This window comes from Eutrigla gurnardus (genome assembly GCF_963514095.1).
Source record: "Eutrigla gurnardus genome assembly, chromosome: 7".
NCBI lineage: Eukaryota > Metazoa > Chordata > Actinopteri > Perciformes > Triglidae > Eutrigla > Eutrigla gurnardus.
In genome coordinates, this window is record NC_139921.1 from 28,875,205 (window position 1) to 28,898,913 (window position 23,709).

The 23,709-nt window shown below is 43.2% G+C and overlaps 1 protein-coding gene across 4 annotated transcripts; it reads right to left on the bottom strand.

Annotated features, from left to right (window-relative positions):
* Positions 1–446: 446 nt before the first annotated feature.
* larp1b (La ribonucleoprotein 1B) lies at positions 447–23,524 on the bottom strand. Of its 4 annotated transcripts, none has more exons than XM_084012569.1 (20): positions 22,670–23,524; positions 19,733–19,794; positions 17,674–17,730; positions 17,192–17,414; positions 15,833–16,009; positions 15,236–15,340; positions 14,948–15,119; positions 12,750–12,894; positions 12,294–12,471; positions 11,644–11,810; positions 11,436–11,522; positions 10,580–10,939; positions 7,498–7,609; positions 6,928–7,097; positions 6,666–6,772; positions 5,938–6,098; positions 5,722–5,866; positions 4,535–4,644; positions 2,991–3,118; positions 447–2,440 (listed from the first exon to the last, which is right to left on the bottom strand). In XM_084012569.1, the coding sequence occupies exons 1-20, from the start codon at positions 23,067–23,069 to the stop codon at positions 2,204–2,206; spliced, it is 3,303 nt and encodes a 1,100-aa protein (XP_083868695.1). In that variant the 5' UTR covers positions 23,070–23,524; the 3' UTR covers positions 447–2,203. The 4 variants fall into 4 exon arrangements, with proteins under 4 accessions (XP_083868695.1, XP_083868694.1, XP_083868697.1 ...); XM_084012568.1 differs by having other exon boundaries at positions 7,498–7,612; XM_084012571.1 differs by lacking the exon at positions 15,833–16,009 and having other exon boundaries at positions 7,498–7,612; positions 22,670–23,523.
* Between the last annotated feature and the right edge of the window lie 185 nt (positions 23,525–23,709).

The window sequence follows — 23,709 nt, forward strand, 5'->3', positions numbered from 1 at the left end:
ATGTGGACAGCATGAGGCATGTTGAGGCCAAAATATTTACGGCAAATACATTAAAATGCCATTTTCTTTCATTTTAATGATCATATTTAATGTTATATCATTTCATTTAGCTCAACCCTTTTCCCCAGCGTTGCACTTTCTATTCAGCTGTTATCCAACTGCTATCTGCACTCTTTGTGTAAACAGCATTTTCCTCCAAGCAGCTTGATTACTCTACTGGAAGGGATATCACCTGAAATGCACGTGGTAAAAACAGATCTTACTTTTAATAATGCCGGTGAGATCAGGCAGTTTTGCTCTTCAAATCTGATGAATTTCACCGCGAGGTGTGAACAAAAAAACCTGCTCTTCGGGCTCGATGACTCGCCCTCGGCAAGAAAACACCGAAAGGTAGGAGGGAAATGTGCAGAGCATGCCGAGACAAAGTGGGACAGAACACAAAAACGTTTGTACAATCAACTGTTGTTTTATATTTTTTTGCATTTTACAATTCAAGACCGTGACATCGACATGCATCACTTTTATCCTAAAACAGGCTCAAAACCACGCTACCGATAAAACAAATCAATTCTTAAAATCAAAAAAAGAATAATTGAATAGCAAATTATTTTTTATAGTATTTACATATTTTTTTTCTCTTTAAATTCAACTCTAAAAACCTCTTTTAAGTCCATCGACGAAATTAAGGGAAAGTTAATGATTTAAGTGCTCTAGAGCACAAAGCCTCAAACATTTTATGAAATAAGCTAAACAATATAATGTAGTTTTATGACACTAGCTTCACACCCATAATTCCAGCAAAAAAGAAATCCTTTTTAATATATATATATATATGTATATATTCATATATATATTCAATAGCAAAAGCCATTAAAAACGGCAATGATTACCTAAGACTACTCCATCAAATCAAGTAAAAATAAAAACAAGAATAAAACAATAAATTATACTACCTCTGGGTGTAAAACGGGACTTGAAGTAAAACTTCCCGCATTAAATTTTTCATAATTCCTGCAGGTTTTAATTTAAAACCCAAAACTTGATACGTTTAGCTGCGACGTTAGTGAGCGGCAGCCTTCGGGGGGTCAGGTCCTTCACGAATTTGTGACCGCGGCCGTCAACTTGATTGTCACGGTGAAAAAAAAAAAAAAAAAAAAGAAGAACAAAGAAGACATTTTCCGTCTCAAGAACCTGCAAAGTGGTGTCGGGTTTTAAAACACATTCAAACCCCAAATAATCGACTGGGGAAGCTTTAAAAAGTGAAATTTGGATTATTTTTTGAGTCTGCGATCGTCTTCCCGGTGAGTCAGATTAAGGCACACAAGGCGATCTGGTTTCTCTCATCTTGGCAAACTAGAGTCACAGTTCGACGGGCCGAGCGCACACACACACACACACACACACACGCGCGCGCACACACACACACACACACACACACACACACACACACACACACACACACACACACACACACACACACACACACACACACACACACACACACACACACGCGCGCGCGCGCGCGCGCGCACACACACACACACACACACACACACACACACACACACACACACACACACACACACACACACACACTCACACGCACACACACACACACACACACGCACGCACGCACGCACTCACGCACACTCATGCACGCACGCACGCACACACGCACTCATGCACTCACGCACGCACACACACACACTCACGCACACACACGCACGCACGCACACACGCGCACGCACGCACACACGCAAACGCACAAGCACGGACACACACGCACACGCACGGACACACACGCACGCGCACGCAAACGCACACGCACACACGCACACACCAGAGCTCTTTTACAGATTGTGGTCAAAAAAAAAAAAAGTGTTGCAAGAATTTTGGCATCAAGAGAATAAAAAGGCAAAATGCAGGGAATGCATTTTTTTGTAGTTTTTTGTAGTTTTGTTTGTGTAAACGTTACGAGTTGTCAGGCTCACAGCGTAAGCTTGCTTGCATCAAAATGAAATGCACAGATAGAAAAAAAAAAAAACAATCAAATTACATCAACCACGCTCGGTCTCTCTTCATTCCCACGCCGTTTTCACCTCCGCTGAAAAGAACCCTCTCAGCTGATCTCAGAGCTGCTGCAGCCGCCGCCCTCGCTCTGCATCTCTTCCATCCGAACCCCGCCGCCTGCAGGCGGGGAGCTTCACTTATTTGGTGCAACGCTTTCCTTCTTCACGGCTCCGGGCTCCGCCTTCTTCCCCTGGGCCGCGGCGGCTGTTTTCTGGGCGTTGTCTTTGGCAGCGTTCTGTGCCGCGGCGGTGGATTTGGGCGCCTGCGTGGGCTTTGAGGTAGTGTTGGAAGGATGTCGCCGACGCCTCCCTTCATCCCCGGCCGAGGATGAGTGACGTCTCCTCCTGCCTCCCTCCTCTCCCATCGGGGGCTGCAGAACACAAGAGGTCAGAGGTCACGATGTGAAGACGGGCCAATATGAACAGGCAGCCAATCAGAGCTCAGCGGACCGGTTTCACGCTACATCCATGAAAACTAACATGAAATTGATTTTCAAGTCAACAAAATCAGCTTCTGTGAGCTACAGACGTCACTCACTACTCTGATAGATTACAGACTTCCTGAAGCCGTATATCAGTTTGTTTAGTTAATAATAATTTAATTATATCACGATTACTATTTATGGCAACAATAATAAAGTCAATAGATCAATCCTGTGTGTATGAATGTATGATAATAATAACTACATAATAAATCATGTTAAATACGTAACAGTGCAAGGATTAAATGTCTAAAAGTAGACGTACAGCAGCTAAATGTGTTAAATTGTAGTTCAAGCACCATGTTTACTTAACGTGCCTGGAATATCCTTGACTTTATGAATAAAAAACCTGCCCAGTTATCAGTTGAAGTGAATTAAATGTGTGATATTTGACCTTGATACTCATGTTTCTGTGTAGACCTGATCCATGTGGACTCACCACCACCCTGAAGTCCTCCAGGTTCTTGAACTGGGAGAGGTGTTTCTGCAGCTTGGGGTCGATGGGCTGGTTCTTCATCTTGGAGTATTTCAAGAAGGCCCAGAACTTCTCCAGTCCGTACAGCTGACCTGCAGCAGGAAACACCACCACTCATTCAGTGCACAGTCAGCAAATACAGCAGGCTTTTTCCTTGGATCACAACTGGATCTTTGCTGGTGGGATTTTTATTTGGATATATGCAAAAAAGACCAAATTTCTTTGCTCAACTTAATAAAAAACGATCAGATTTAAGAGATAGGCAGACATTAAAGGAACTACAGCAGCAGAGGAAAGAGCAAAAACAAGAAACAAAACAGAATAAAACTACAGCAAAGATATTATAGTAATAAAGTAAGTACATATACTTTTATATCTATATCTATCTAACTATCTAACTATCTATCTATATATATAAAATCAGAGGAAAACAGGGGGAAAACTGCATGTATTTAATGTAGAACAAATATAAGCTTATATTATAATATAAGCGATGCAGTGCATTGTGGGATTGTTAGCCAGATTAGAGCGATTAAAATACTTAATGTCATGGTTGGAATGTAAATACGGTTCTCTATGTGGAAACGGTCTAAAAGCCACATCACTCGTACCGTAGAGTTGATTCATTTTCTCATTTATCAGATAAAACCTCGACACTGAAATAACCGAAGATAAGGAAACGAGTCGTGTGAGGTCCGTCTTAACGAGGGCTTCAATTATGAGAGCCGGCCGTGACTCACTAGAACAGAATCTGGCCGGTGACGTTCGCCGGTCGACTTTCAGAGCGTTGGATCGGGTTTGAACACAGAAATAACTCGGCTGGAAATAAGTGGCTGCTGAAGTCGTTGCTCCATTCTGCTTCAGCGAGTCCGTCGGCGCTCAAACGGTCTGAGAAATCCACTTTAAGCCCTGTTTTTTTTCTCCCTTATTTCACACATTCAGCTCAGAGGGTCAAATCTGCTGAGTGAACTTTTAAGTTGGGTCAAGCTGGTTTACGGGAGAAATGTCAGTATTATTTAACATGTTTAAGCTGCTTCTGAACCATGAATGAAAGGTTTGAGAAGCACTAAAGAGATACATATACATATAGATATCTATAGATATGTTACCTTTAATTTCACTCAAGGTTTCAAGGTAATTAAATATTTACATATTACAACACTGTGTCATTAAGCATTTATTAAACTGATTACAACAGTTCCATTCTATAGTGCCATTCTGCACAAAACTGTACGGCTCAAACACAGTTATGTTCTACATATTTGTTATAATTTATTCCATGTTCTTGACTCTCGTCATCGTACATCATCATTATTATTGCTATGTAACTAAATCTTTGGCCTCCTGCTCCACGACTCGTAGCAGCATCTACTCCTGCAACCCTAAATTCACGTTTTTATTGTAAGAAAAAAATGCCAAAAAAGGAGTTTTGTGTTGACATGCTGTAACAGTGACCAGTTATTTTTTAAACGGGTAATCTGGGACCTTTGTGGTTCGATGTTAATTACCTCTCTCAAAGTCCTTGAGGGTCTCCTCCTGGAAGTCCTTGAACAGATCCACCCTGAACCTCTTCTCCAAACCGTAACTGTAGTATCTGAAGAGACACTCCAGCCCGTACCTGCAGGGGGGGGGGGGGGGGGGGGGACAGACAGTTTATTGGCATGGACGGGATGTTATAGTTTAGTGGAGTTTCCCCGCCACAATAAAAGCCCCGAGATCGGAGGTCAAGTCTGCACATGGTATCCCAGATGTTCCAGCAGAGACAGGAAGCGGTGCATCGTGAACCGGTGGAGGTTTTGTGGTGTGATCTGTGGCGTAGCAGCTATTCCCTCCAACAATCCACAACAGTAAAAAAAAAAAAAAAAAAGAAGACGCGACGGGGAAACCGGACGGACGAGTCGACTCTTTTTAATCAAGTGGACGTAGCTGTCAGAGCTACGAAGGCAGGAATGCGGGTCTGGCAGGTGAACGCTTCTGGCAGAAAACACAAACGTCCGGCCACGCCTCCCGCGGTGCAACGCCGCCTGCAGGTGCCGACTGAGGGAGGAGGGGCCCATCGGCCGGTCAAGTTTACACAGAGAGGAGATGGAGGACTTTAATTGAAGGCTTTCTGCACTCGTGTGAGCTTCAGGGCCTCCAGGATAAGTGACACACCCTTTTTGTGTGTGTGTCGCATTCCTTACAAATATTTAGTATTTTCACACGTGTTCACAATGGAGCATCTCGTAATCTCTGCCGCTACGGGGTCTCCCAGTCAAAACGGGGACAAATGATGGGATAACGCGAGTTTTAATTGAGTCATTTTATTTTAATTAAACGGCTGCAAGTTAAAGTTTTGACTGATCATCTGGAACTTGAGGCGATGTGTCGCCAACTGAGAATTTTTTATTTTACATAATTTTATAAATACATTTTTTTTTTTTTTTTATCACATTTTTATTGTATTTCATTTCTATTGTATCCATTTCTTTTATTTCACACCGTTTCACTATATTGACTGTTATTACAGCTTTTAGTTTTATTTATTTATTTTTTGTCTCACATGCAGTCGTGTTTCTCGGCACGTCAGTCTGAGAATAATATCTATATCTATTCAGGACTTTGAACTGCACTAAAGTTTGATTGATTGAATTAAATCCCGTATTTCTCTGAGGGGGTGAGGGAATGCTACACAGGCCTTTGAACTTCTCCTCACCTGTAGTTTTCTTTGGCGTCCTCCAGGGCTCGCAGCTTGAACTCCTCGTACATCTTCCTGTTGAAGTTGTCTCTCAGGAAGAAGGACCAGAACCTGAACAGAGTGTTCATCTCCTGAGACTGACCGACCCCCGACCTCTTCCTCTCTGTGGAGTAAAAAAAAACCGATCAGTCTAATTCTTGTGATTGTTAAAAACAGGTGGTGGTGAGAACGTACCGTTGAGGCAGCGTCGGAGGTACTTGTGGTATCCCTGCTGGGTGAAGCCGTTGTCCCTCAGCAGCTCGTGGGATGGATGCCAGAACTTGGGGAGGGAGTGGGGGGTGCAGCCGTAACTCCCCGCCAGCGGAGCTCCTTCTGAGGGGGAGGCGTTGGAGCTGCTGCAGGGGGAGAAAACAGTTTTTATTTAGTGCATCCGTTAAGCCTTTATTCTTCCCTGCAGTCTACGCCGGCTGTCATGTACGGTGAGAGTTCATCAGAAAAAAAAGTCAAGCCCTTAAACATGAGGATTTACGGCTCCTTTCATGTTAAATGTTATATTCTTTATGTTTTGGACTCAAACAAACTGAGATATTTGACAATCTCATCTTGATCTAATGGAATTTTTTAGATCAAAAGGAAGGAAGGATTTGAAACTGCCAGACCTGATCCTAAAAAATGACTTTGATATGATCTTGAAGGACCTTGAATTGAAATCATTTGGACAACGTATGTATTTGATCTCTTGTCTTGCTGTTTGTATGTCTTTGTATACTGGTTCTGACTTGTGCTGTGTTGGGCTTTTACAAAATAATGAATTAATTCATCAGAAAAATAAGTGCTTGATCGGTAAGAATCAGAAACAGCTACAAAAATATGGTAAAAAAAAACTGTAGATATCTGATCAATTCGTATTAAAATGACTCGAGGAGGTGAAAATAATATTGGGAGGAAAGCGAGCGGCGGACCTGATGGATGAGGAGCGCGGCCGGTGCTCACGGGAGTCCATTACCCAGCCGATGTGAGCCTCCTGAGGAGGGTTGGAGCTGTGGCGGGTCTTCTTCTTCCTCGGCGTCTGCAGGACGGGAATCACAACGACACATGCGTGTTACAAGAAGCTGTTCTGATGGAAATACTGTGTAATACTGAGATCTTCAACAGGAGGTCCGGGACCCCTCGGGGGTCTGCAGAGTCACTGCAGGGTGTCCCCAAATTATCATCTAATCCCACCTGTCCGTCGATGGTCCCGCTCTCCTTCATGACCGGGTAGAAGCGTGGCGTCTTGTTGGGGTCCTGGCGCCCGGGGGTGCGAGGCGTTTTGGGGGTCCGGGGTTGGTGAGCGCTGGGCGACTCCGGGACCGTCGCCGGCAGCGAGCGGGACAACTCTGCTCCGCTGTCCACTGAGGAGACACCACATCAGAAATACTTAGAGGACTGAATAGAATAGAATATCTTTATTTGTCATTCTAACAACGAAATTAAGTGCATTCCTTGTTCAGTGCAAAAGTAGCAATAAATAAGTAAAAAGTCACTATGGACGTGTAGTGCATAAAAAAACCTCCCACCCCACACATATCCCACCCACATTCTAAGATGTAAAACATGAAAGCTATGCTTTGGTAGCACCGTTCACTGAGATAACGTTGGGTAGAAACGGCTTTTTAGTCCGTTTGTCCTGGTTTTTATGGATCTGTTTCTCCTGCCCGTTCAAACAGTTTGTGATCGGGGCGTGATGAGTCTTTCAGGATGGAATTGGCCTTTTTTTGGCGTTTAAAATGCAGCAAACAGGACGTCACCCACCTGGCAGGAGAAGAGGCGGGATTTCCTGGTTCGGCTCGACGGGCGTTTTGGGGGCGAGGGTCTCGAACTCATCTTGACTGATGACGTTCAGCTTCTTGAAGCTCTCCGCTTCCTGCTGTTAAAAACCAGAAGAGGGAAGTTTATCACGTTATTCATTCAATAACAAGGAAAATAAAACAAGAAACGAAACATCATTTTGTCAGACTTTATGTCTTTTCTGGTTCCTCTTCTTTTATTTATTTATATATATATATATATATATATATATATATATATATATATACATATATTCTATTTATATTAGTATTTTTTTTTTATTGGATTGCTTTCTACTTATTGGTTAGTTTGTTTGCTTCTTGTCATTTTTCTGGTTGTATTTTTTTTTTATTATGTCGGCTTAGTTTTCTATTTTGTTTGTCATTTTCTCTTTTCATGTTAAAGTTATTTTTTCCTTCTTTAAAGTGTGTGTGTGTGTGTGTGTCTGTGTGTGTGTGTGTGCAACAATAATCAATAAATGCTCCACACATTCTGAATTGTGACACTAACGAGATAAAAGCAGCGTTACTGGTGATGGACTGAGCGTTGAATACGACCAGCATTATTCCTGCGCTGACCTCAGACATGCCTTCGCTCAGTTACGGCTGTCTGAACTGATAACAGCGACATGGGGGTAAAAAAAACACACACACAAAAACCAGCGTCGGCTGCCGCGTCGAGCTTGTGTGACACACAGCAGATGTGCAGCGTACTTTGAACATTACACGTCGGCGTCGGGAAAAAGAAAAAACCAGGTGACCTTCGTGTATGTAAGTGTGTGTGTGTGTGTGTGTGTGTGTGTGTGTGTGTGTGTGTGTGTGTGTGTGTGTGTTCAGGAGTGACATTTCTCACATGTGGCAACATTGGTGACGACCTTTGAGCCGACAAACGAGCTGACGGCTCAAAAAACTCGCCGTCGCTGACCAGAATCCTCCTTTCTATTCATTTGTACATAACGTACCTTTTTATTAGTACGACAGCTGTTTAGTGGAGTCCCACCTACTGTACAGTTAAAAAAATCACATTTATCTTCAGAGTTAGTGCAGACTTTTCAGAGTGAGATACGTAAATATTGTACAATTTAAAAAGTTGAGTTAAAATAATGTATTTCTAGAGAAAAGGTGTAGATTAGCAAAGATGTGCTGGTGTTTTAATCCCAAAACTAAAACCTCTTCAATCACTTTAAAATGTTATTTTCCTTTTCAACTTTTACTTCCTGCAATAACGCTGCACTTTCACGTCGACTAAAAGCTTCTTTAAGTGACTGAAAACAAAACGGAAGCGATCAGATTTCCACCAGCTGATTAACGTCCATTACTGTACCTGCGTTGCTAAGAGCGACGAGTAACAACCGCATGCTAATAATAATAATAATAACGCTGTGTAACCTGCAGACGAGTGTCTCTAAAAAAAAAAACAGCGGGCGACTCGTGTCTGGAAGCAGCAGAGTGACACACTTGCAGCCTGGAGGCTGGAATGGTGATAAATAGGAGTTTATTTCTGTCTCCAGCAGGAGATTCAACAGCTCCGTCTCAAAGTCTCGCGTCCAACGTGTTCAAAGCGCTTTAAGGCGGCGATAAGACCACCAGAGTGCATCATGTATCATCAAGAATCAGACATATTTTGATTAAATGTCAGGACCCTCAGCAGGACCGCTGCCTTATTGAAGCCCGTCAGCTGATGATGTCACTCTTTAGTTCATATATGTCATGTTACAGTACATGTGGGTTCATGGCTGCACAATTAATCTATATTTTGGGAATAAGAGTTATTGAAAAAGGATATTTTTAAGTTCCTGGGACAAATGGTGAGTAATGGCAGAAAATGTCAGTGTGATAAAAGGTTAAAGAAAAAGTTGCATCCCCGCTGCTCTGACGCAACAGGGTCATAAAACTCGCCATCGAATTTTCTGTAAGTTTGCCAAATAAGAACGAAGAACACTTTGCGTATGTGACGCCGCCGTGACCCCCTCGGGGTAAAAGTTTACAACGTGGGAGCTGATTCAATAACAGGAAGTGAATCATTTTCTGCCAAGGCCAAAAGAACCAGAACGATCCGGTTTACTGACTGTTGGACAGCTGAGAGCCAATATTAACAAAGTAAGTATTTACAGTGAGCTTAATATTATACTGTTTATGTGTAGAAACGGAATATTAAATACCTGACGTAACTCAAACTTTTGATGTTGCCTCCAATAGGATCAAACTTCTGTGATGTGTATGAATGGCATCAAGGTTGCTGCTGTATTTATGTCTAGATAGCGTTATTTTAAGTGTTGATGGAGCAGCTACAGCGTTAGCATAGCCTAGCACCAGACTCTATTCAAAAAACGAGCATTTTAAAAGTTGTTTGCCTGTCGTCTTGCAGACAGACCTCACAAACCCAGACTTAAGACTTTTTACTGACCCCCATCATTATGTCGTTACTTCAGCATCATTTTTATCTGTTTAACCGCAAATTAAACGCAACAAAATTGCTTATTTTGGGTTCATACCACTGTAGTAAACCAGCCGATGTGCATCTTGCTACATCAAGTGAATACAGCTCAGTGAAATTCATTGAGCACCTTTGGGTGATGAACTGTAATGAAAATAGTGGTGATTTCAGCGACTTACAGAGGTGACTAAAGCGCTCCGATCGCACCGAAGTACGTGAAACCGGAGAAAATGTTACTTTACAAACATTAAACCTTAAGTTGCGTCTGAGAAAAAAGTTGCAATTTTTATTTGCAGTGTTAATGGTCTCAGAGATATTTCTATATGGAAGTCAAATCATAAAGTTCAAGTTGCTGAGACACATGCAGCTGCCGTTTCTGTGCTTGTTCAGACGTGTTGCAGGTAACTTATTCTCTACCTGTCAGTTCTGTTATCCAACTTTCTGTGACAAACCTGCTCCGACAAGTTACGGTTCCCTAAACCGATATATATTCTTTATTTACTGCCATGCCAAAGAACGCTAAATGTTCTGAAAGCATTTTTACTAAATTTGGATCTGCTATTTTATTGCTAGATTCTTACTATTATTATTATAGATCTGGTTTCCGTACCTTGGTGGACTCGGGTTGCTCCTCCTCCTTCCACAGGTCCTGCTCGTAGTAGAACAGCCCGTCGTTGATGGCCTTGGCGATGTCGGTGGTGAGCTTGGCGCGGGACTCGTGGTTGCCCGTGCGGTCGCCGCCGGGGTGCTTGCGCATGTACGGGGGCGTCTGCGTCACGATGAGGATCTTGTTGACGTCGTTGTCGTCCATCTCGTAGTCCGAGTCGTCCTCGTCCGACCAGTCGGTGAACTTGTTCTTCCGGGGCGCCATCTGCTCCATCTCCTCGTCGAACAGGAAGTCCAGCTCCTCCTGGTCGGGCGCCGCCTGCGGAGGAGGCTGGTGGGCGCTGGGAGGCGCCTCGCCACGATCCTGGGAGTCACATGACAGTTTAGAAGGGCGTCAGAGGACGGGATGGGGGGTTTAAAGGGACAGTTCCACATTTGGGGAAACGTCGTTTTCCATCTGATTGGTTAAGAGGAGTAAACCTCATAATCGTTTTGTTAAATTTGTCATCTTTATTTGATCTTTATTTTCCTCGAATACAAAGTACAATATTTACATGACATAAAATATGTCATACAAATATGAAAAAAGACTAAACAATTCCTGTAAGTTGGAGGGAGGAGGAAGCTAAGATCATCACGTCCTGCCTCTGACTAAATATGTTAGAAAAGGGTGACTCCAACTGTAACCGAGTAAGTCACATGACACGGATAAACGGGATGAAAAGATAAAAGACCTAAAACACGGTGAAGCAGATGTGAAGACGGCATGAAGAAAGCTTGATGAGTAAATGAGAAGCACAGAGATGAAGAAGTGATGATTCGGAATAAAATAAAGGGAAAGAGAGCAGGAGGAACTCAACTGCAGAGGGGAGGAGGTCAGGGAGGAGGTCGGGTTGGAGCGCAGATGGAGGAGAAGAGTCGACAACACACACATCATCACCGACTTGCTGCCGGATGAAAGACGGAGGACACAGACGGGAGGAAAGGACGGAGGACAGGAAGAGGATGTGATGAGAAACAGAGGAAGGGATTGAAGGAGGAAGCTGGAGGCTCAAAGCTGCTCGCTACCTTTCCGGGCGGCGGGCGGTGGCGTTTCTCCACCTGGATCCAGGCGTCGGGGTCCGGCTGGGAGGGAACCTCGGCCGGGAGCGACTCCTGGCCGGAGGAGCCGGGTTCGGCAGAGTCCTGAGGCTCTGTGGACTCGGGGGGAGGAGTCTCCGTCACGGGCGATGAAGCTGAGGAACCCGAACACATCACAACATCATCAGACGAGCCTCAGCGCCGCTTTAAAAACACTCGGTCGGATCACGTTCCAGGAAACTTGGTCAACAATAACGTCCACATCTTGTCAATTAATACATTCACAGCCCAAAATGACATTTCAGTTAAAAAGAAAATAATAATCCAAAACACAAATATAGTAAAGACTAATAAAATGTAAAGTGATATATCAGAGGAAAGTTTAATTTCTGGCAATTCTATTTGAAAATCGAAAATTACTGCTTGAAGGTGTAAATCTTGCTCACAATAATAAAGTTTTATTAAAAAAAAAAAAAAGGCTCAGTAGTTTCCTTACTGTTCACTGTAGTGAAACAGTAAGGAAGGACTATTTTCAACGGCGGATTAATCCACATTCGGCGCTCTAGTGAGCATTCATGGCGTGATGATCTTCCCTTCGGTCTCTAAACACAGAAGTAGAAGCCGAGATGAAGACTGACCGGCGTTGGTGGAGCTGACGGTCTGTCGGGGGACGAACTCGGGACAGTTGATGAGCTGGGAGAAGTCGGTCCGGGGGGAACCCACCACGGAGGGGGCGGCGATGGGCCAGCGCTCCGGGTCGATCTTACAGCGGATCTTCTCGTCCACCAGCTCCACCTCTTTGCTGCTCTTCAGGGCCTGGAGACACGTCGGATTAGTAGATTTAATAAGAGTGGATGATTATTTACCTACTTCAATAGTCAGTAAAAGTTAAGTTAATTCAAAGTGCCTGTTGGCTGGGTTCATGTTCGCTGCCATTTTAGAAGAAAACATCAGTGATCACGTTTTACTCATTTTTATTCTTCATTTAGTTCAGTTTGAATCAGTCAAAACCTTTTTTTCATTATTTTTTCTAGAGTGAGGCCTTATATATATTTGTTTTATTATTGAATAAATAAAATGTGTTGTGCCGTTACCTCCATGATGAGGCTGATGTCCATGGTGAGGGCCTGAACTCTGTGGAAGCTGGCGATGAGGGAGATGGGGAGGAAGCCCTGCACGTCCATCTTCCTCCTCAGGAAGAAGTCTCGCTCCAGGTTGTGGAGGCTGAAGTAATATTCACTGGAGGAGGAAGAGGAGGATGCATTTAGTCAGCGCTCATAGCTCACATAATACTCAAAGTATTAAATGCATTACAATAAAAACAAATATCCTGCAAACAATTTGATTTGGCTGCAAAAATATGTCCTCAAATGCAGATTTTCCAAAATCGCTCGTCTCTGTGAACTCCGGGTGGCTCGTTGCTCGTGCTTTCATCAGTGAACTATTTGTGACAGTCGTGTCTGAAAGGCCCCGAGTGCTCGTGCACCGAAGGGTGCTCGGTTACAGAAACTCAGGGGGTGCACAGCCGACCAGAGTATATGTAGAAGAATAGTTTAGCTATAATTATTGTATTGTTTCGTATTTAAGCTCCTCTTATTTGATTTCAATTAAACTCACAAGGCAAACGTAACAGTGGTGGTGTGTGACTCACTGCTAGAGTCATATTTTGGTGTCGTACTGTTAGTTGGACGTTTGCATCGAGGGTCACTGTGCAGCAGACGGCACATTTATTCATGTCAAACTGTCGCTTCTGAATTCTCCTTGTGGGTCACAAAGAAAAAAGTAGGAATCGTCTGACTGGAAAACCAAATCTAGTAGCTCCGTCTCACCAAGTCACACCACGTAATGTCCCACACCCACACCCACACACACACACACACACACACACACACACACACCCACACACACACACACACAGCCTGCAGCCGTGGTTTCGGAGTAACGCCGGCTGAGTGAGCAGCCTGAATAACGCTGAGGGAGACGAGAGAGGAGAAGACAAGAATGCCCCCCCCCTTCTCCCCCCTTAAACACAGTATTATATATATATATATATATTTTTTTTTTATACATTTCTTCGCTCAGGCCTGCGTATAATTCATCCCCTGTCCCCTCCGAAGCACTCAGAATAGTGGAGGGCGAGGCGGACTCCTAAATATAGTCCCAGTCTGCTGCTGAAATGAGGCCAGAGCTGTCAGTCACCAGCAGAGCGCCACGCTGCCCCCTGCAGGACGCCAGGGGAACTTCACTGGCTACACGTGCTGCCTTTACTGCTCCTCAGTGACTCACAATCTTCACTGGTTTGACTCTCGCCTTATAAATAACGGTTTTTACTCCTGAAAAACGTTTTATGAGTGTTACAAAGTAAAGGTTTCTCCTTCATAAACCAATTTTTGCTGCAAAGAAAATGTAAAATCAAACGGCGCTTCTATCAGCAAATGTTTATATTCTTTGAAAATGTGACACTTAATTGTATTGTGCTGCGTTACGTTTGTCTCCATTTTGAAAAGTTATTTTATAAGCAGGCGAAGCGGAAGAGTCAACACTAAACATGTGTCCGGTCTGAATGACGCTCACACCCTCATTCTGATGAAGTGCTTTGAGAAACTGGTTCTCCGGGACCTCAAAGCCAACATCCCCCAGCCCGCCTGGACCCTCAGCGGTCTGCATACAGAGCCAACAGACCCACAGAGGACACCGTCTCCCCTGACCTCCACTCAAATGTCAGATTCCCTGAATGTTTCCTGACTTTCACCGTCTAAAACGCTGAATCTCCAGGATAATGAAGGTGAGCAAGAAATAACATTAATCTGTGAGATTTAAGTGTTCATTGCTTGTGTTATTTGTTGTTGACGAAAAAACAAGTAACCATAGCAATCGCTCACAAAAAAAAAACCCCAGTTAAAACAAATACATCATGGGGAAATATTACATTTTGATAAATGGCGACTAAAGGTTAAACATGCTACAAACACAATCCCTTGAAATTGCACAATTTGGCCCATAAAAAAAAAGTTCTCCCGTCTGGAAAAAACCTCCATTATGACGTAAGGTTTGTCGATTCCAGATCAGCATTTAAACTCAATCTCTCCCCCAATAAAACTGATGGTATTGAGCTCCTTCACTCTGCAAATATCATCACAAACAGGCTCCGGGGCAGCTCACATCGGCAGCCACACCTCCTCCACTCTAGTGTTGAACACCGGAGCCCCCCAGGGACGCGTGCTTGGCCCCCTGATTTTCACGCTGTCACGCCCACGACTGCTACCGAAGTAGTAAAGTGTATAACACTCACATTTGGCGCTTGATGTATTCTTTGAGGAGCTTCTCGTCCACTGGGTAGACTTGGACCTTGTTGCCGTCGTCGTAGTAGTAGACCATGTTGTTTTTGCCGAACTCTGAGGGGCCCTGAGAGGAGCCGTCGGACGACTGGGAATCCCGGAAGCTCTGAGAGAATTCATAGCGGCCTGAGGGGGCGGGACGAACGGGAACGAAATATGAGAAATGGTATAACGAGAGCCAAACACCGGCGTGTTTATTTGTTTTCTAATGAGGATTTGCTACAAGGAATTAAAAAACGTACCTCGTCCACGACCTCTCCCGCGACCGCGACCTTTCCCTCGGCCTCGTATCCCACCGCGGACGCTGGCGGTATCGTCGCTAAAGTCCCGCGGCTCTCTTCTCCAGCCTGACGACGAGAAAAACACAGAAGCTCCGTCACACGTCGTACCGACGAATCACGTAACGTTACCAGAACGGTTTCTAATTCCAAGAACTCGCTGAGTCACTACTTTTAGAACTTCAGCCGAGTCAACACATTTAGTTGAATATTATTACAGGAAGCTTTATCTGCTTTATTAGATACATATGTTTTTCATGTCTTACATCAGTATGCATTGTACTCCATCGTGTTTTTATTTTGTCTGATAAATCCCCAGTTTTCTTTCATGTTCTGTGTAATGAACATAAATACATTACATCCTCATAATATTACCCGGCTCTGGGATTTATTTATTTATTTATTTTACCCACGGTGCATTAGTATGGGAAAAAAGCCTGCAGACACCAGAAAGACACACGTCAGCGGGGGGAAAGCGGCGATCAAACACGAAGAGGAAACCAAGCGAAGACGAACAACAAGAGACTGAAGAGAAAACAGCTGAGCTGCATGGCCACTTACTCCGGCTGCTATCATGCACCCTGTTATTATGGAGTGTGTGATTGGGCGACTTGGGGTCGGGCGAGTCGGCGCCGGGCTCAGCGTCCGAGCGTGCCGGAGCTCTGCCGGACGTCTTGTCGCCGCCGTCGTCCCGGGACGAGTCCTCCAGCGGCAGAGAAACCCACTTCCGTTTGTTACCTGGCGATGATGGCACACCGGAAACAAAGCGTGAAGAGGTTTGTTCCAAAAAAGAAGAAAACAACAAACAAACTAAATTAAATCCTCAATCTGTGTCACTAAAATTAAGATCCGCTGGTTAGCAAACTTCCGTGTAGCGGATTCAAACCCTCACTGGGACATAAAATACTAAAGCAACGAGTCAGGACACGTAAAGGTGCATGATAAAATACAGAGTACCGTCAATATTCATCAATGTTAGCCTGATTTATTAATGGTCTAATCTTTGGTTTAAAACGTAGCTTAGCATAAAGACTGGAAACAGCTAGCTTGTTGTTTTTGTGGTTAAACCGCTTACAAAACAAAATATAAAGTGTGAATTAGTGAGCTTTGAAAAAAAAAGGTGCTGGTTGACTTTTTATAACTTTATGAACAAGCCACAATTGCTATTTCTCTCTATCTCCGTTTCTAGTATTTATGCTAAGCTAAGCTAGGCTGAGCTAAGCAGCTGCATCTTCATATTTTCTCATCAAACTCCCAGCAAGAAATATGGGAATGAGCCAATTAATTCAAAGCTTCAAACTATTTCAGTTGACAGGTTTCAGCTAAATTTGCTGGAGTGAGTGAGATTTTGTTTTTTTTTATGCGTATTTGTATCGAGTCACACTTCACATGACTAAAAACAGCTGAATAAATCTCCAGTTAGTGAAAAGAAAACAATATTTTACATTTTTCACACGGGTATCTAATGTGGCTGATTTCGTCTTATTTTGGAACAAATCTCTTCACTTCCTGTCTGGTTTAGACACTGTAATGAAGTTCTGCATCTCTTATCAGCCGTCATAAACATTTGGTCCTGTTACTCTTTGTTTAAATGTCTATTTTAAAAAGAAAAAGGTGCGAGTGAACGAGATGAAGTGCAACACACCAGATTATCCGATCGGAGCATGCGGTCAAACCAGTGTGATCAATACCGCTAACGGCCATGCTCCCTCTATGCAGCCATCAGGGAAACGTTGATCTCCAAATAAAGGGAAATCTTACAACTCAACGTTTAAAAAGCTAAAAACAATTAAATGAACATTGTTTTTGTTTTTTTAAGTTGAGTTCTGGAGATGAAGCATTTCACAGATCAGAGAAGAATCAAACTTTGATCTGAAGCTTAATTCATAAAAAATAAAAAAGTGTGCTTATTGAACTCACCCTCGCCCCCTCTCTTCTTCACGGCGGCGCTCTGGGCATCCGGCCCGGCCTTGGACTCCCCGTCTTTGGGCAGCTCCGCCAGCGGGTCGGGCTGAGCCTCCTGGTTCTCTTTGCTCTCGCTGCCGTCGTCCGACTTCCCCTCCGGTCGATCCCTCCTCTTCTCCTTCTCGCGGCGTGCGGCGGGAGGCTTCTTGCCGTTGTTGCCGGGGACATTTTGTTGTTGCTAGGAGACAGAGGAGACTCAGCTTTAAAACGTCACATTTATACATATAAAATTTTAGTTTCTGTCATTTGTTGCTTTTGTCAAAAAGGTGTTTAAACACACACACACACACACACACACACACACACACACACACACACACACACACACACACACACACACACACACACACACACACACACACACACACACACACACACACACACACACACAGACACACACACACACACACACACACACACACACAGACACACACTACCTCTTTGGCCAGTTCACCAGGAGTGGGCCAGTTTGTGATGTCACTGAAGTCACTTGACTAAACATCGAGGAGAAAAAAGAAGAAAAAAGAAACATTAAATGACATTTATTTTAACGTGTGGGTCAGATGGAGTCTGGCTGCTCTTCTGGTAAAAAAAAAAAAAAAAAAAAACACAAAGTGGAGCAAAAGGAGGTCAGTGCTCCATCTGTGGGGAAAACAACTCCGATAAACAGGCCGGAGTTTCCACCTCTGTGAATGTTGTAAATTTGGACAGCCTGATATGAGACCAAGGTCGGACGGTCGAGAGGTTACGGCTTCACAGTTCATAAAAACCGCAGCACTGATATCTTAAATCATCATTCTTCTACAGGTGTTATTACTAAAATCATCCTTGAAAAGGGCCAGTTCACCCAAAATCACGAAAGAAAGTTAATCTTCATAACCATTAGTGAAACATGGAACAAGAAAACGTTAGTGGCTCAGTTTGTTCAGCAAAAATATAAGAAAATAAATAACATAAGTCATTATTTTTTCTCTCATTTTTGCCACATTCATATTCATTATGCTCTTCAAAAATGTTAAAATATAAACAAAAGAGTGGAAAAATAAGTAATCTTCAATAAGCTTACCATAAATAAAGTTTATTTGTTTTTGCATCCTTTACGTTAAAAAAAAAAAAAAATCTGGCTCTATTTATCACTCGTAAGGATATTCACGATAATGAAAATTCACCACCATCAATGGGTTTTTTTATCCCAATTTGCGATAAAATCTTATACAATCTTTAACTTATGCAGCAGAAGGCCCCCTACTAGAAAGTTTCACTGCCACCTACTGGCCTGGCATGCACACTACAGCGTGTGTGCATGCAGATCGTTTCCAAAACAATGTCGTCTGATCGCAGAACTTTTTTAAAACGCAAAGAAAAACAACCCAGTGTTTAGAGAGACCGTGTTGATTTTGGGAGTGAGATTCGGGATATTCGGCTGCCCTGTGGATTTTTTCTTGCAAACAAAGCTTCCGTTTACGTTCTGCGTTTCCCACCAAAACGCATTTGTCTTTGAGCTCAAACGAACATTTGCATAGTTTTTTAAATCCTTCTTTGTTTACATCCAGTTAAGAAGCTAACAGTCATCTTTGTTAGCGCATCGCTGCACATTGTAGCATTTCCACCACCAGTAATATAAACCATTACATTCAATTATATTTTAAAATGCCTTTAGTGGTAAAAACTCCAAACTCCAGAGTACTCCCAACTTAATTTAGAAAATTAATCTGAATTCCTGGTTGTACGAAACGTTTTATTATAGTGAATCATTGTCACATAATGACAACATTGATATCGTGTGCACTAAAATCACAATTTAATGTAAAATTAGACCAAAATGTATTAATTGAGGTTATTAAATTGAACTATTACAGGCGTCTCAGTGAGCTGCATTTAAAAACAAAAGTAGTTATTAAAGTTTTACACGTTGTGGTCGCATGTAATAGATTTTAATATCAAAATCAAACAAACGGCCGTGTTAACACTGCGGTAACGATTACTGTCTAAACAGAATGGCAGTACAGCATCGGTTTAACGACGCTGACCATGCAAATGAAGAGACGTCCACTTTTCTGTGTGAAAGTTAAAATCAGCCTCGTCAACAAAGTCACATTAAAATATCGCAAATCAGTCGTTTCAGCTGCAGCAGTTCAAATTCAGATATTTTTAACTATCACTATCTGGATCGCCTCCAACCATTAAATTAAAAACAACCACAGTGGCCAAACGGGTCAGGGAAAAAGCAAACAAACAACTTAAACATTTGGCTGCTGAAATACGAAACAGCGACTAACACGTCGGTTTGTTTACGGGTGAGAATCGGGGAAAGCTCAAAACCAAACAGCCGTCTCCCACAACGTCAAATTAGGTTTCTAGTTTAAACACTAGCCGTTGAAACAACAGAACAAAGTGGTGACACATGCGGATATACAGCTTATACATATATACACAGCTTTGCATTTCGGACGTTTGTGACATTTTTAAAAATCCCACAAAGAAAAAACTGCTTACCTTGCTGGATTTTCTCGGCCTCGGCTTGCTGGCGCGGACGACTTTCACAGCGTTTTGTTGATCTACGGGTAACGAATTAAAAAGTGAATGCCTCATCATACTTGTCACTACAGGGTTTTTTTTTTAACAGAATACAACAACCAGCCCGCCTGCCCCGCCCCTCCCAAGCGAGCAAGTTGCCAGCCTCAGAGGTTGCCCAACAAGGGAAAGTTAACGAGGCATCTACTCTTGCATGGAGCTCTCACTCCTTCTGTGTGAATGAATAAGTGTCCTCCCAAAGCGAGCAGAGTGACTGAACGAGTCCAGGGTGTTTCATGTGGAGCCCTGAGGCGGTGTACGGGGCCGTGTCTCCAGGCTGGGAGTGGCCCGCTGCAGCCCGGCGGTGCCTATCGCCCTGCAGGGGATGGTGGGATTGATAAGAGGCCGCGGCGGTGGCCGAGAGGCTTTTCGACATGAATGGGCGTGTGCGTCGGCAGGCGACCCTTTGCAGCGGGTTGTACTGCAGCGCTTGTAAAACGATGCCTGCGCTCTCGTCAGAGTCGAATATAACTCCCCTCTGGGCGCTCGCTGCTCTGACACACTTTCACAACTCAAGTTTGTCTGTCTGAGGTTAACAAAAAGCTGCCGTTACATTTATATCACCACATAAATGTCACCGCAAGAACTAATCGGTGCTTTAAATTCTCACATGTTAAGTTCCTTTAAACATTTTTAACCACTCAGTCTGTCCACAGTTACATTTATATGTTCAGTTGGATTTGTTCTGTTCCGCCTCTTTGCCCATAAATTAAATGTTTATCTTATCTAAACATACATTGATTAGATGAATAATCTGTATACCGGTTAGTTTAGTTTTATTATTTATTTAATTTTTGGTCCTATTCTACGTGAATGTGTGTGTGCTTGCAAATGCATTTTAACTCTGCATTGTTTGTTTGTTTAGCATCGGCAAATGGAAACAAAAAGTCTATCTATTCCTCCAAATCTAGACAAGAAAGCTAATCAATATCTGATAGTCGATTATTAAAGGGGTGCTCCTTCCTTTTGGTGTTAAACTTGTAAGAAAAACGAAAAATTAATGAAATTTAAAATGAGTTAAAAGCAGGAGAGGGCAGAGCTACCCTGGAAAAAAAACACTGTATCCTACATTCCCCACAATGCAACAGTGTCTTCCATTACACCCTCCTTGCATGACAAGCACACACCTCTTTCCAACCCCACAAACCCCGAGTTTGTAACGCAGACATAGAACAAAGTTAACCCCAACGACATAATGTGATAAGTACCCATTTCATTTTTGCAGCGTTTGTAATAGTAAGCATTTATTATCAACAGTTTTTGTATTGATATATTAGACAGAGATATTGATTTTGAGTAAAATAGTAATTACACACAAATACACACACAGAGTCTACTTAGAAGTTTGTATTATTCTGCATGTTGTACATAGTGTTTACAACAAATCATTTTGTTGAATTAATTTATTTTACCTGCATTCGGAGTGGAAGTTAAAAGAATATACAGTGTACAGGTTTTAAATTTTATAAGCGTGCATGTGACAAACACTGACTGTATTTGTATTTCTGATAACAATAAACTGTTGCACTCTCGTCTCGACCGACAAATGTTCTTATTGTTAAGTCTTTGTGTACAAGTGTCTGCTAAACGCCCTACAGGTAAATATATTTCCATTTTACATCAATGTTAAGTGACTATTTGGGTTTTGAACTGTTGTTTGGACAAAAGAAGTGATCTGAAGACGACGCCACAGTCTCTGAGGAAATGACAACAGGCATTTTCTATAATGTTGATTCATCGGATAGACAAATATATTATCTGCAACTATATTGTTGATCAAGTAATAGTTTCAGCTTCTCAAAAAATGTTTTTATTATTTATATTAAATTAAATAAGTTTTGTTTTTTTGAACTGCTGGTCAGGCAAAAAATAGCGGCATTGAATGGCATCTAATGGAGTATTTGTTACCATTTAATGATATTTATACCTAAAAATGTATCTGTGGATTATACAAATCTACAATAAAAAAAATAAAAAAAATCAGCCCTAATTAAAAATGTTGTTTATCAACTGATCATTTAAGGCATTTATAAAGCAAAAATATTTTAGGCTAGTTTTCTTACAAACAAATAACCAGAAAAAAAAGAACAAAATAATACAAATTAACATAAAAAAAATACCATAATTACATTAAACATTTTTGTAAAGCACGTTGCTGACATTTTTTAAAATAAGTTGCTTTCGACTTCATTTGAAAATGTGGATTTTTTTTTTTTAAGAAATGTGGGTTCTGATGGACTTTTCCTGCAGTTGTAAATATATCCCAAGGAGCCTCATCCAGTAGTAGTGAGCTACTTGTGAACTCACTTTCACTAGTGACAGAGGGGGAGCAGCAGGCTGGTGGGAGGACCTGCAGGCAGCCCGGCCATTGGACATGCAAAACGTGTCTTTACAGCAGCAGTTAGCCTTGGCTGTCGTGGCTGCTTTTCCTTTTTCTTTTTTAAAACACCGAGACAGCAAAAAAACCACGAGGTTGATTTCGTGTGCTGCATTGAAGCAAACACCAGCAACACAGTGACAAAAAAACTGGTGGTAATCTAAGTTAGGGGGGCAGAAAGAAGTATAGCAGTTGTCAGCAATCAACACGTGGTGCTCCGGGAGAGCAACCCGAGCACAGGTGGGGGGATGGTGGGGAAAACACCATCTACACGTTGACATTCAGTTTGAAATAAAAAAACCCACTAAATTCAAGGGTTTTTAAATGATCCCCGATGAGGGATGACAGGAGGGTTTACAAGTTGTGTGGAGTGAAGCTGTCAGAAAATGCTGCAGCAACGTGTTGCTGCAACCATGTTGTCGCTGCTCGGTCACGACGATCCTCGTGTAGAAAAAAAAATGTTTAAAAAAAAATTTGCTCACCTTTGTTCTCTGTGGAGCTGGAGTTGTTGATGTTGCTGACCGGCACCCGGCCCGTGGTCCTCTTGGTCCACGGGTTGACTTTGGGCGGCGGGGCTTCGACAACTTTCCTCTTCGCCGCGTCGACAGCCGACTCGGCGGCGTTGCTGCTCTGCTCGTTCTCCTTATCGTTTTCTTTGTATTTCTTGTGCGCGTCCGTGGGGCTCTTAGCCGCCTCGGAGCCGGGGACGTCCACTACCGCCACAGCCGGCTGCTGCTGCTGCTTCTCGGAGCCCTTCGGCGGCTTCCCCGCTTGCTCTGGAGCCCCCTCGGGCTTGTTTTGGTGCTTCTCCTCCGCTCCTCCGCCGGAGCTGGCCGCTGTCAAACCCGAGCCGACCTGGACGCACTGAACCTCCGCGGACATCCTGCTAGTCTCCTAACAGCGCACGGTGTTAAATCCAGTGTGAAAACGTGGTCCTTTGCTCTATTATGCCAGAGAAAAAGTCGCGAGAAGCTCAGTCGGAGACCGCATCCACGACCTGGGGGTAAACAACTTTTTTTTTTTGTTGGGCTGGACCTCGCTAGCCAGCTAAGCTAGCTAAGTAGCTCTCCCCCACTAGCCGAAGCTAAGCTAGTTAGCTCGCTAGCTAGCGACCATGCAGGAGTCGAGCGAGCTAAAAAAAATGTTGTTTTCCGCTCCGATCGACCGTTTCACGCCGACAAGTAGTTACGCCAGAGTCCGAAGTCGGTCACCATGAACGCGAGACGCGTCGAGTCGGTCCGCGCGCGACTTTTCAGTTACTTTTATTTAAAAAAACAAAACTACCGCAGCGATGTGCTCGCGCTGTCTCTGGTTTCAACTCCACGCTACCAGAGAGGAGCTCGTGCAGCCAGCTGCTGTCTGCCTGTAAACAGTGACTCTGCTGCCCCCGGCGGCCACACCGCGGTACTGCAGCATGTTTTTTTTTTTTTTTTTTTTTTTTTACAGTAGTGGAACGAGATAACCACATTAGGTCAAAGTAGCACAACCACAGAGTAGAAATACAAACACCAATCACTGCAAT

What these genes read in the sequence shown, in the direction of transcription:
- larp1b (XM_084012568.1), bottom strand. Translation starts at nt 23,069, where the DNA reads ATGTCCGCGGAGGTTCAGTGCGTCCAGGTCGGCTCGGGTTTGACAGCG. An exon ending in CTGGTGAACTGGCCAAAGAG is followed by an intron (nt 17,415 to 17,673) that starts GTAGTGTGTGTC and finishes TCTGTCTCCTAG; the next exon opens with CAACAACAAAATGTCCCCGG. An exon ending in CCTCAAGGACTTTGAGAGAG is followed by an intron (nt 3,119 to 4,534) that starts GTAATTAACATC and finishes TTCCTGCTGCAG; the next exon opens with GTCAGCTGTACGGACTGGAG.